Source organism: Balaenoptera ricei, chromosome 2 (assembly GCF_028023285.1).
Source record: "Balaenoptera ricei isolate mBalRic1 chromosome 2, mBalRic1.hap2, whole genome shotgun sequence".
Classification (NCBI taxonomy): Eukaryota; Metazoa; Chordata; class Mammalia; order Artiodactyla; family Balaenopteridae; genus Balaenoptera; species Balaenoptera ricei.
Window position 1 is genome coordinate 15824865 of NC_082640.1, and position 14201 is coordinate 15839065.

The 14201-nt window shown below is 34.4% G+C and overlaps 1 protein-coding gene across 1 annotated transcript in view; it reads right to left on the reverse strand.

Moving 5' to 3' along the window:
* MALRD1 (MAM and LDL receptor class A domain containing 1) overlaps window positions 1-14201 on the reverse strand; it is a 600449-nt gene that overhangs the window by 194160 nt on the left and 392088 nt on the right. The window contains exon 29 of the mRNA XM_059909182.1: window positions 13137-13320. Within this exon, the coding sequence (XP_059765165.1) occupies window positions 13137-13320 (184 nt within the window). The remainder of the gene's footprint in view (window positions 1-13136; window positions 13321-14201) is intronic.

The following is a 14201-nucleotide window of genomic DNA, read 5'->3' on the forward strand; positions in this document are numbered from 1 at the left end:
TGGACAAAATTAAATAATATGATTTAGGAATATAGTTATGCCAAAACTAAAATTAAATTCAAGAAGATGATTATCATAAAAGGCAGGGTAATGATTTCCTCTAGCGGAAAAATATATGATTGGAGAAGTGCATATAAGGATTTCCGAAGTACAGGTAATAAGCATAATTTCTGTAGAGTAACTTGGGGGAATCATTTTATTTTAATATTAAGCTAAAAATACACATTTAAAATACACTTTTATATGTATAATAAGGGCTCATATAGCTGGCTGCACATTAGAATTATCTGAAGCTTTAAAAATTATGGATGCCTGGAGCTCACATCCAGAGATAATGATTTAATTGGTCTGGAATGGGGCCTGGGAAGAGATATTCTTTTAAGCTCCCCTAGAGATTTTCGTGTGAGGCCAGAGTTAAGGGCCACAAACATTGATGCATTTCACAATAGGAAGTAAACCTGGTTAAAAAAAAAGAAAGAAAAAGAAAAAAGAAAGAGTGGGGGAAAAGAGAGAGAGAGAGAGAGAAAGAGGTTGACCAATCCTGGAAAGTTGGAGATTCTGAATTTTTCAGATCATCTAAACACTGGGGCTATGTTTTATGCCTTTTTGAAGGCCTCCATATGCTTTACTGAGCATACGTTATGTTCTCATGATCTCTTTCAGACATTGCATAACGTATTGGGCAATTGCATCCAATGCTCAAAGAAAGCTGTATTCCACTCAACTTCATTTCAATGTGTTTATAATATTTAATATATGAGATAACTTTCAATGATTCAACCCATAAAAATATATCTAGGCATAAAATAACACACTAAAATGACCTAGAAATATATTAACAAGAGTAAAAAATCAATTAATGAATAATAAAATTATTGATTAATACTTTCATATTTTGTTTTCTTTTTTTATTAGTTCAACCAACACATTTAGCTTTTTATAGATTAAAAGACCCTTTTAATACTTTGGGCTATGCTTATATTTAAAGCAATTAAGGAAATGAAAGCATCACCCTTCCAAATGAATTCCCATGAGTCTTTGATAATCAGGATAATCACCTAATTCCACATTTTAATTTCCACTAGATTGGGACAATTAAGAGAATCCTAATTAACCACTAAGAACTAAACAACTGAAATGAATGTAGGGTGTTCCCTCAGTGCAAAGTACAACAGATTAAAAAAGAAAAGAATAGATTACAATACTAGGAAAGTAAAATGTACCAGCATGTTGCAAAGGAAAAAGCAAACAAACAAACAAACAATCTTACAGTGACTTTTCTTTCTGGTAGAACACTTGGGAAGAAGGAATAACCAAAAATATAAAGCATAATTAAAGTTAATAAAAATATATGTGGTGATGAAATAGTATGGTTCAAGAACATTTAAATATAAGCACCAAAATGTAAAGATGGAAAACAGAAAGAAACATGAAGAGTATTTAATCTCAGGGTGTTTCTTAAGCTAAACAACAAAGCAAACTTATAAAGTAAAATCTTGATTAAATTAGATTAAATAAATTGGATGAGGATGTTTTCATCAAAAGTACCATAAACAATATCAAAAGACAATAAAAAGCAAGAAAAGCATACTTATATTTTATCTTATAAAAGAATGTTTATATAATTAGTGAAGAAAAAGCATGTCCAAATCCATACAAGAAGCAAACAGCTCAACAGAAATTTTTGACAAGGAAATGAATGGGCAGTTCTCAAAAGATGAAATGTGAATGACCAACGACAGGCTTACTGGTTTAAAGAAAAAGACTTAACTGCATTATTAACCACATATGTAAATTAAAATGCTATATCATTTCACCTACTAAATTAGAAAAAAACTCCTTGCAGAAATCGAATGAAAACCGATGTTGAGCAGGATTTAAAGAAATAGATAAATTAATTTATCTAAACTAAAAAGTGAAAGCAATCTTGATGGAAGAGATGGGGGTTTAAGAAAGGTTCAAGGTGTTGAATTATGGAGACAGGCGAACATGGCCAAAGGCTGAGGAGAACTAAGCAATAAGCAGCCTTAACAGGTGGCATGTGAAGAAACAGCAAACAACAGCAGATGAAGGGTTGCCAGTAGAAATTTACATTTTAATAATCATTCTTATTGACATTATATATTAAAGTCATAATTTTGTATACCCTTAGGCTGGGATATTACCTGGTAGGAACTGGTGGTAGGCTAGTCATTCTCTAAACAAATGTCCATTTCCTTCCTCATCCTTAGTTTTGAATAAACACATTTCCTAGATTTCCTTCCAGTTTGACCATGCAACAAAATTTTGGCTAATTAGTTATAGGTGGAATTGATGTGCAACAGCTTCAAGGAAACCTTTTAAAGGACAGTTGGTATGTGCCCTTTGCTTTTTTCTCCTACCTTATTTTTTTCCTGCCAGCTGGGAGGTTGACATCATGACTGGAACTAAAGCATCCATCCTGAACTACTGTCTCCCCCGACTAGTTCATTCAGCCATCTTCCCCTCTCTATTTCTGTTGCAATACTCTAGCGCAATTTATTACTTTTTACCTACTCCATTAGACCAGCCATCTATTGGAATAACCAACTCATCTGTGTACTTATTTGTGGAGGTATTGTTTTAGTACTTGTTGAATGAATACTATTCTAAGAATACGTGTTCAGTGAGTCGAGAGTGGACTTGTTTACCCCACTCCCTTCATCTGATGACTCCCCCTCATCCCCTCATCCATATGGTCACCAAGGTGGGAGCTCAGTAGGCATGTTTGTACATATCCCTGACGTCAGACTAGTTAACTAGTCTGAAGATGGCTGTTTGACCCAAGATAGGTCAATTGTAATCATCTACCAGAGAATTTAGAAATATAACTAATGGGTTTTTGCAACAGTGTTTTGAGGCTCTTGAATCCTGCAGTGTAGTCACATTTTCTGCCTATGTATGGTAAAGCATAGAAAGCTGGTTCCACAGAGAGGGGCCCGAAACAGATGTGCAGAGGGAAGCAGTTAAAAGAGACAAGAGGCACAGAAGGATCACAGCTCAAGTTCCCTCTTTTCAATCCCTGGTTTTAGAACCTTCCTGAAGCTGAACTGCGCTCCTGAGCTTGGGTTTACTGAGGTTCCTCATACCCTTAAATAAACTCTTTATATTTGACGCTACTGGCGATTAAACTAGACCTAATTAAACTACAGGCTTCCCAGAAATGATCATGAGGATGTATAAAGACTGAAAGGCCAAAAAGTAAATGAGTGGAAAGAAATCCAAACCACACTTTTTTTTTTTTTTTGCTGAGCTCCTTCCTGACCTTTTAATCAACAGTTTAAAACTGTATTTCCCAGTTCCTCTGAGGTAACTTTCCAAACAATGTGTGTGACTCATTTTGCTCAAATCCCTCAAGAATCCCTTCTGTATTAAACATCTTTATTCCCTTCTTAAAAGAGATGTGCTGGGTCTAGTTTCATGATGTCAACCACAATGGTAGGTGTTCAACATATATTAGTTTCCTTCTATTGTCTTGAAGTTCATGTATGCTACGCAGGTCTCTGTAAAACAGTGAAGTTTGTATGCAACTAATCAGCAAAGGAATTAAGTCAATACAACACAGAATTTGTGTGGATGCCTGCATGATTCTTCCCTCTACAGTAATGTCTTGTGCCTCCAAGGCATAGCAGATGAGAGGGAAGGACACTAACACAGCTGAGCCGGAGAGCCACAGAAGAATGACGGGCTGTTGAGTATGCACCTCAGCCCGTCTTTCTTTTCTCTGTTTCTCCACATGCTCTCTTTTGGAAATGCTTATTTGTTGTATGTTTTTAAAAATTTTTCCTGGTCTTTTGTCACTTTTCCCATGTCTCCATAATTCAACAACCTTAAACTCTTGTTTACACCACCCTTTCATCAAGATTCCTTGCATCGCACCCTACCCACCTTTTTAGGTAAAGTAGTACATTTGCTGAAAAGTTCCTCTATTTATTAGGATTTTAAAATGCTTTAAACTGTGCCTGTATTTTTATTATGGTTGCTTTTGCTTATACTAGTGCTATATAGCTCAGTTATCTATGCTTATAGTGGTTTGACCTAATCCTGTTTTCCCATAAGCCCTTTTATGTGATCATTCAAAATAGGTGATTTTTTAGAAACTCATGCATGCCTCTGTGTATATGTATGTGTGTGTGTGTTTCATCAAATAGATAAAAAATTGGTTTCTGGTCCTGGCCTAATATTTGTGCATGTATAAATACCTGTGGATTTAGTTGAAACCTATTTATGTTTGAACCACCTGGATATAAATTTATTGAGTTCCACATCTACTTATTTTGAGTACACCTGTAGCTTGTATATCCTATATATATATATATATATATATATATATATATATATATATATATATATATATATATATACATTTGTTTCAGGACTGAAGAGTTTATCTTTCAATAGTGTAATGAAAAAAATATATATATATCAGTGTAAAATGGAAGTCTCATTGATAAACATTAATATTCATTTTGATTAGAAAATAATTAATAAAACATAATTCAGTAAAAATTGAAATGCCATATTGTCACAAATTCTCTATGTAATGGTCTTACTGACCTAGATATTAAGTGGGGAAATGTTCATTGTAATTGAAACAAATTCTACTTAGAAATTGCATGAATAGAGGATAATGTTAGGATTCAGATTTACAGTAGCCTTCATTTGAACCTAGGGACATTTCAAGGGCTGTTTAAGGCTTACTAAAACGTATGCTCAAGTAATTATATTTTCTTAATATTATGAACGAGCCAAGTTATATCATTGTGCTTGATTATAATCAAGTATAATCACATTAATTATAATATTCAGTTTATCACTATGATATGATTACAGTTACACCTTTAAATGTAGACCTTTTGACATTGAAATGCTAATTTTATAAAGATTATTGAAAGATAAAGTAATATCTGATATTTTCTAGGTATGTAATAATGGTTGCCTTGAACACAACATTAAAGTAATTAGATCCATTCATGGGTTTGATTTTTTAATTTAAAATCGCTGATTAAAGATATAATAAACTAAATTACTTAGTCCTATTGTCTAAAATATGGTCATGGAACCAGGAATAAGAATCTATTCCCTGATTTTATGAGAAGCAAATAACTTGGCTCTCAGGCTTAATGAAGAACAATGTTGTTGGTTGACCATGACAAGGAAGTCTCTCCCCTGAGGCCTGGCTCAAATCAACTCAAGCAGTAAAGCAAAGTGAGGGCTACAGCTGTCAATGACTGGAAGGAGAGGGTTGATGCCACAAGGACTTTCTCTACTTATTGGTTTTGAATTTTGTTTAGTGTGGACTTCATTTTCTGACTATTTTCCCCGTAAGACTGGAGCTAGGGATGCTGTTAGATGTTCTCTCTTAACATATTTGGAGTATTAGAATCTGAAGGGTACATATATTTTTTATATCATAGCCTTAACTGTAAATAATATTCTTCTATTTAAGGTAGGAAATTGCACGGTGTGTTAGTTAGATCTGACTAGATTATAAGACACTTAAAAAATAATCTCCATATCTCAAAAACACCATTTTTTGGGTCACTTGCTATATATGTCTAAAACAAGTTGGCAGAGGGACTTTCCTCTGCAAACTCAAGGGGACCAGGCAGATGTAGACACATCACCTGGAAAGTGAGGTGTCCTCTACCACAGCAGCAGAAGGGAGACCAGGTGGGTTGTACACCAGCTTGGAAATGCTTCAACCTGGAAGTGACACATCTCACTTCCTCACAGCACTCTGGCCAGAGCTTTTTTACACAGATCCACCTACCTGAAAGGGTCTGGGACACATGGGTCCCAGAAATGGATATTTCGAAAATAGTAAATATCTCTACAACGTACAATGGTAGGTTTAAAAATTTTGTAATAATTTGTTTATAAATCAATGAATTGAGATCACCATTCTTCCCTTTTGATAAAGAATTAAACTTTTGAATCAATAAAAATTAGTTACCTTTCTTTGACTGAAAAGTCAAAATGCTTAATTTCTGCATAATATACGGTATATACTTAGTAAATATGCATTTATGTATGGATGGATATCTTATTGATACTGATATGTAAGTTGGGAGAGGAATATAATCAGGATATATATTAATTATAATGAAATATTTTTAAGCATGACTTTGATACTTTTTGTTAATCAAGAAAAGATATTTGCAGAAATGTAAAGTAGTTACTTCAAGTTAAGACTACTTTTTCATAGTCTTTTTCAGGACTATTTGAGAACCACTGGGCATTTCACCAGCCAACAGATAAAGTTTCACAGAAAGTATCAGGTTTAATTTAGAGATATGAATTGGCTCTGACATACAGAATATATTTAACAAATTACATCAATTCTTGGCAGAAATTTTTAGCCTTATGTACAAAAGGTGTTTAAGAAAACCTAGAATAAAAAGTTATATATAATCAGATAAAGAAAGAAACTGCTGTGAACTGGATCTCATTCAAATCCTGTAACATCCGTTCACAAAGTTTGTTTTATTTTCCCTCCCTCCTCTTACTGAAAAACTTTCTGATCCAAAATAAAACAAGTCTGTAACAATGAAGACTGGTTGAACATTAAATTTTTAAAAAACAGGATATACCATGTTTAAAATATTTCAACTAGTGTTACTAAAACACATCGTTAGGAGTACAAGTGATATGTCTGATATTGCCTGTTTTCTTTCAAGAGCATTTGAAACTACTGGCAAACTAGATGTGGCAGGTGTTGTCTGATTGCTTTTATGCCATAGTATTCATCATGATTTTTGTAGTATTCTATGCTGTTACGGCTAAATATAGCTGTTTCTGTGCCATTAAGCATCAGTAAAGAAATCAAGCTGGCTGGTATTATTTAGCGTAACCTCTGGATCCCTCAATTTTCCAGAGTTGTAATGAAAATTAAATTAAACATGATGGTGAGGATTTCAATGATAATCATGTCTAACATTTACTGAGTAGTTACTACGAAGAGAGTTACTGTTCAAAGCTCTTGGCATATATTAACTTGTGAAATCCTCACAATTACCCTATAAAGTAGGTTCAATTTTTACTGCCATAAAGAAACTGAGATAAAGAGTTGATAAGCACTTATTCAAGGTCACACAGCAACTAAGTGGCAGAGACAGGATTTAAACCTAGGAAGCCAGAGTCTGCTTGCTTACCCTCTGTGCTGTGAGATGATCGTTAGTACAGAGCAGGTGTTTCTGATGACAAAGTTCTGCATGATGAGGCCCACTGCCATCTCCCCACCCTTACTTCCTTCTGCTCCAGCAAAACGCTCCCTCCTAGTAAGTCTGCCTTGCTGGTCCCGAGACCTGGAGTGCTTTTTTCAGGGCATTTGCGTGGTTGCCTCTTAGTACATTTAAGCCTTTGTTCAACTGTAACTTTCAGAGTCTGTTTCTGACTACTCTATCAGGGTAATAATTCTCCCTCACTTTCTCCCTATATCATTCACAGCACCTAATACTACATGACACAATATTACACATTACTTTGCCTATTGTCTGCATCAGTCAGCAGAATGTAACTCAATGAGGGATCTGTTCTGAATTTTCACACATATAACAAGATTTGAATAAATGTTTTCTATCAATCCATCTGTCTGCCCATCTATTTGTCCATCTATCTATCCATCCATCCATCCACCCATTCATCCATCATTTATGTACCCTTACATTATACAGCGCTACATATTATCTAGCCATTAGTTATTAAAAATAAAAGTCACTTTTAATTATTTCTTTAGGGTGAGATATTTATTTTTTCTACTGACTATCATCTTCCTTTCTTTTTTCTTTTCTGACACACATTTACTTTAAAAGGAAACTGTGGGAGACCTAAATGCAGCACTTGGAACACTCACGTGTTGAGAAGAAATACAGCTTTTCATCTAAACTAACTGAAGAAACTAAGTTTTGAAGTCACTCCACAGGGTTCTGTGTATAGATTTATGTATTTGTGAACTCTGTATAGAGCAATCACTGTTTTGTGATCTCCCAAGTTCAGTTTAATTCAGAGTGATGCTGCCCTGAAATCATTATCATCAAGCCACTATTTTTCACTCCAAATCAATTACTGCTGACAGTACACTTAGGAGTCATACACACAGTTTTCAAGGGGTTACAATAAAAAGGAAAGTCTTTTCAAGTTATGTGTGAAGACAATGTACTAAACATCTGAAATTATAATGATTCTGTCTTCTCTTACTTTATCCCCAAGGTATTTCCTTCCTTTCACATTTAGGATTATCTAGGGAACATGATGTGCTTTGCTCTGTATGAATTTAGAGACAGACAGAGTAGCTACTGTGCTACTGTCTACTTAGAAGATTTTATTGACTTCTGGAAGCATTTGCTAGTCCCTGAATTATTTCTTCCTTTTCCCCCAATGGACAACTGGTCATCATTCAGTTGGATCTTCCAGATTTTTCAGTGGAAAAGGCAACGTCTTATAATGTTATTGGCTCCCACCCTGAGGTCCTGGGTTTACCAGTGTCTTGGAGACTGTTCACAGAGCAGTCCTGGCAGCAGAAGGCATGGTGACGGGGGAGAGGCACACGGGGAAGAGGAGGAAATGCCGGGCGTCAAGAAAGGGGCAGTGAGAGTGGAAATGGAAAAATCAGGAAAGCCAAACGCTGTGTGACACAGGCATTTCAGCCCTGCTCCGAGGAGGTGCACACAGTTCATTGCACAGAGTTTTCTGCAGGCTAGCCAAGCGATAAAGGCTTGCTGGACATGTGAACGGAACAGAACAAGCTTTTAAACGTTGATATGTTTAAAGGTGTTGTGCCTAGAACAATGTTAAGATTTTTGCCAATGTTATTCATCTATATTTTAGCCAAAAATATTCAGTGCTTTCTGTACCCCATGCATTCTTCAAAGTACTTCATATAAAGTAAATGATTTAATCCTTGTGAGAGTTCTTTGAGGTGGAAGCAGTATTCTCACCATTTTCCGGCTGAGAAAAATAAGACAAAGGAAGATTACGTAACTTACCTAAAACCATGGAGCAGGTACAAGTGGGTAAACCAGGATTTGCACCTAATGGTCTTGTTGCAAAACTGACATAAATGATATTTAGTATTAATAGTAGACTCAATAAGTGTCAGCTGGATGATTGTATGTAATAAATGATTGCACTTAATAACTAATGTTGATTGAAAATGAGTAACCATTTAAATTTAGAATTGGCACTTTTATAAATTACAGTGATGGAATATTCCTTTCCTCTCTATATGAATTCTCTTTCTACTTTTCTATTCCATAGAATGGTGGTTGCATTTTATAAGATTTTTGTACAAATCATCTTTAAATCAACTTGAATTTAAAAAGAGGAAATACTGAATTCATAATGTCACTTTGTAAAAATGAATAAGCTACTTGCTTCCAAAAAGGAGATATGCTTCTTAATGTATCTTTGGACAGAACAAAGATATGCCTATTCTTTTATTTTATTTTTCTTTTTAGAAAAATACGATAAATTTGATAGTAAATTGAAGATAGCACCATGATGTGTTCAGAATGCAAAGAAATAAAAAAGCGTATATCTAGCTTTATGTTGGCCATGTACTAAATATTATCTAATAAACTGAGTTATATGTTTTTGAATGGAAAGTAAAAAATAAATATGAAGCTCAAGTAGCTTTCTTATTTGCGGGTAAGGTAGATAACCATCAAATATATATCTCATCTATATCCCCTGCCTTCTCCACTTTCACTCTTAATCAATTTAAAACTTTGTTCTGCATTACTTTCAAGTCTAAAAAACTATGCAAAGATTACAGAGTTGTCAGAAAGTCCAAGAAAAATTTCAGAGGTAGTCTGTTAGGACCCTAAAAAGGATTATAAGTCTATAGATTCAATATAAATCTATAAAAAATATGATGATTTGCTTTTTGAAATTTCCTGGCTCTATTCCCCTCCAGCTCTTTGATGTGGGTCTTCACTATCCTTCATCTGTATTTAGTCTATTTAATTTTGATTCTACTCCCAGGGATGTTTTTATTTGTTTGTTCATTTTTTGTTTTGTTTTTGAATGTGGGCTACTGTCCTAGAAAGGAATCCTGATGGATCCATTTGAGTTTTCATGGGGTCTAGACTGCTCTAGCCCCACAGACCTAACCACAGACCCCTTGGACCCACTTATTCTAAAAGTGGGTGAAACCCCTCCCAGTTTTACCTGTCATTCTCAAACCACGTGACTGCATTTTTCCAGTGAATATCTGTTGGCCCTTTCATGATTCTCCTGGCTTCTCTCTTATAGACATAAACAGCATACAGATCCTGTTTATACTGGGTTTTATAGGGATGTATTTTCACTTAATTTTGTTGCATACGTTTTCCATAGCTTATAGGCTTTGTTAACTAGGCTTTGACTTTTTAAAAAAATTTATTTAAAATACTCTTTAAAAATTGAAGTATAATTTACATACCATTAAGTTCACCCATATAAACTTTTCAATTTAATGGCTTTAGTATATTTATGAAGTTGTATTACAATCACAATAAAAATTTAGAATATTTTCATCACCCCATAAAGAAACTCCATATTCATTAGCAGTCACTCCCTACCCCATACTCTTTAGCCTTAAGTAACCACTAATCTACTTCTGTCTCTACATATCTGCTATCCTGGGCATTTCACATAAATGGTATCATACACTATGTGCTCTATTGTGATTGGCAGGATGTGACAGAGAAATGAACTGTCATTTTTTAAGTTCTTCATCTCAAGTGGGGAACAGCAACAATTCCATGATAGATTTTATGGTGACCTGTTTGCATATGATTTGAAGCTGGTTTCCTAATATGGGGCAATAAAGCACCACTTGAAAATATGGCATAGTTAATAATAATGATGATGGAATATAACAATAAAATGTAATACATAAATTTTACTATGTGCCAAGACTATTCTAAGCACTTCTCATATATTAACATATTTAACATTCACAGAAATCTATGACGGAAGTGCTATCTTTATCAACCCCATTTTATTGATGAAGAAACTGAGGCAAAGTGAAATGAAGAAACTCACCCAAGCTAGTCGGTGGCAGAGCCAGATTCCACATCCAGGTAGTCTGACTGGACACCTTGTTCCTAACCACTATTCTACACTGCCTCTCTGATGTTTAGGTGTTTTGTCAGATACCATTCTCTTCCAAATTGGCTATACTAGAAAACAACATAGGGTAACTTATGCTCTAATTTGCTTCCTTTTACTCATTTTTCACAGCACTGCTATTTTACTGGCATATGATTTAAAACTAGGGGGACAAAAAAAATCATTGTTTTTTAGTTCCAAACATAGTCTTTTAAACTTTTGCAAAATACTTTTTTTTCCTATCTTAACTAAAACATAATTTGAAAATCCTCATTATTTGTAGCAGGCTAGCTATTTAAAAAATGGTTACTTCTTCCTAAAATATATTCGACATACAGTTGACCATATTCACTACAATTAACAAAAATTTGCCTTTTTTATTTATGACAAAGAAAGCCTTAAAGTAATATATCACTAAATGTATAAGACATTAAATTATTAGTCAGTATGGTGAATGTTTGATCAACTTGAACGAAATGAGTTATAATCATGTAAATTTTCACAGGACTTTAAGAGAAGAAGGGAAAGAAACGAAGGGAAAGAAACAGTCCACATTTCTACATGAAACTTGGCAGAGCTGGGATAATAACTCTCAGTTTTCTTCTGCCCTGAATCAGCCCATCCAAGAATCATTCTGCTTCCCTTGAGAGGAAAAGAATCTCTCCTGTTTAATAAAAGCTTCTTTCTTTCTAAAAATCTTAGAAAAAGCTTTGAAGAATTTTTCCTTTTGAACTTGCCAGAATCATTTATAAGTTGAGTAACAAACTCTAATAGAAATTTAGCATATTACTAGGAAAGTTACTAGAAAAGAGTTTAAAAAGCATGTTCTAAGATACCTTTTCATGATTATATTTTCAGATCCCATTTTCTGTGGTCCAGGAACCCTCTCCTAAACATCTCCAAGCCCAAACCCTGTCTTTTGCTTGACATAAATACCTGGGGCTCTGTGTTCCCTGTGCTCACCTAGGGCGCATGAATTCTGATTTTATGTAATATATATGTACCTATGTATATGTGTGTGTATGTATGTGTATATGTATGCATGTATGTATATATATATATAGTAGCTGAATATCAGCCGCCTTTGCTGGAAACATGGTGGGGTGTGTGGGAGAGACTCAAACTCCAAAAGACTGACTTCTAAGCAGAATCCTTTTCACCAGCCCTGGTCATAAAGAGAGCAAATGCTTTAACAGCACCAAAAACCAAAGTCACATTTTTGAACTGCCTTGGTGTAGTGATATTTTAATATGAAAGCAGCAACAGAATTAAACAGCATTCAGGTTTAGCTCTTCAGTCCCAGGGGCTTGCTTCTAAGTGAGTCAGTGTAAGAAACCACAGAAGGCATATCTTTCATGGGCAGGATATATCACACTGTACTATTTTGGAAATCAGATAGAATGACTCCTCAGAAAGAAACTTTGCCAGCTGTGAAACTGTACAAATGTATTTATAATTATTTTTGACATTTTCTGGGTAGTTTTGTAAAGAAAATCTAAGTGTAATTATACTTCACATTTAGAAGCATGATAAATGATAGCATATTTTTTCAAGTTACTATTCACTTGCTAGGGTAGCATTTTAAATTCCTTAAGCATAGCTCTCAATTTAAGTTCTGCTTGAATTATACCTGGTTGTATGTATTTCTTATATATCCACTAACTTCCAGCTTTCTAACCCTTTTTACTGATTCATTTAAAATTAATTAAATTACATAAATGTATGTGAATATTAGGCTTATATTTTAAATTTTGTTGAAAATTAATTCAAAGGACAACACTTCTGCATGTTAGAAAGGGGATGATGCAGAAGGAAGAGAGGAATTACTTGTGTAATTAAAGGAAGGAGAAACTATTATCTCTTAACATGTAACTAAGTTCAACCATTATGAAATTATCTCTTTCGATTGATTTTTATATATGTACAAAATACGTAACTGCAGAACAATTTATAAATATGAAGCAAAGATAAAATGGCTAGATTATAAATGTGCTTCCAAATGGCAGCGTTTTCCAGAAACTTACCAGTCATGCAGTTTTCAAATTCAATGTCATCAATTGCAGCTCCTCCTCCCAGATCCCTTGTTCTGATACCTTGAAATATGACTTCAAAATTCCTTAACTTTCCTAGAAGGATGACAGCCTTTTGCCAATGATCACCAGAGTTCTGCTTACTTTCTTGCCATACTTTTGATAGTCCTTTCTCTGTCTGAAGGTAAAGAAGTTTGCATTAGGCAAATAATTAAACACAAAAGAAGGAAAAAACAACAACAACAATTATTTAGAACAGAAGCATTTGATCAGTGAAAACTGATTAAAAAAACTGATAATATTCATGATATACTTTACCTCATCAAAACAGAGGCTCATTAATCTACTAAGTATTCCCAAAAGCAATACAGCAAGATTAGCAGTAAACTTGTTTCGCTATTTTCAGAGACATCATTATTAGAAAGTGGCCTGCTCAGTTAAATCCACTTCTCCTTGCTTGCACACAAAATTCTCAATGGATATTTGATGGAATCTGAACAGTTTACAGAAGCCCTGGGTTTACAGCTCTAGGTACCCTTCCCACCAACTTTCTACTCACATTCTTGAATCATTGGTATTGCACCTTCCTTTACAGAGCTTAAATAACTTACAGAAGGAAAGAGAAAAGAGTGATAAGAGGAGGAATATGTGGGAGAAGTCACATATCCCTGATGGATATGATAAGAAATTGTGAAGTGAATTGAGCACAGAGGGCAAGTGATCATTTCTAGGACCAGATTTCAAAAATTCGATTATATGATTATATGATTTTGGATATGTATAAAATTCTACTATAATTATTATATGAGCACCAACAATAATTATTTTATACCAAATTATTCAATGGTAAAGGAAAAATTAATTTCCTAAGAAAACTTGTTTAAATATCTCCTCTTGAGACAAAAGTTTCCTTCAGCAACAGAATACAAAGAAACTATAAGGGACGCACGCATGCACAGTTGGGGCAAATTATGAACAATAAGATACAAAAAGACTGAAACCCAACTGCCACTTCTGAGGTGCCAGGAGCAAAAGCAGGGGACTGTGCATGATTCCTGC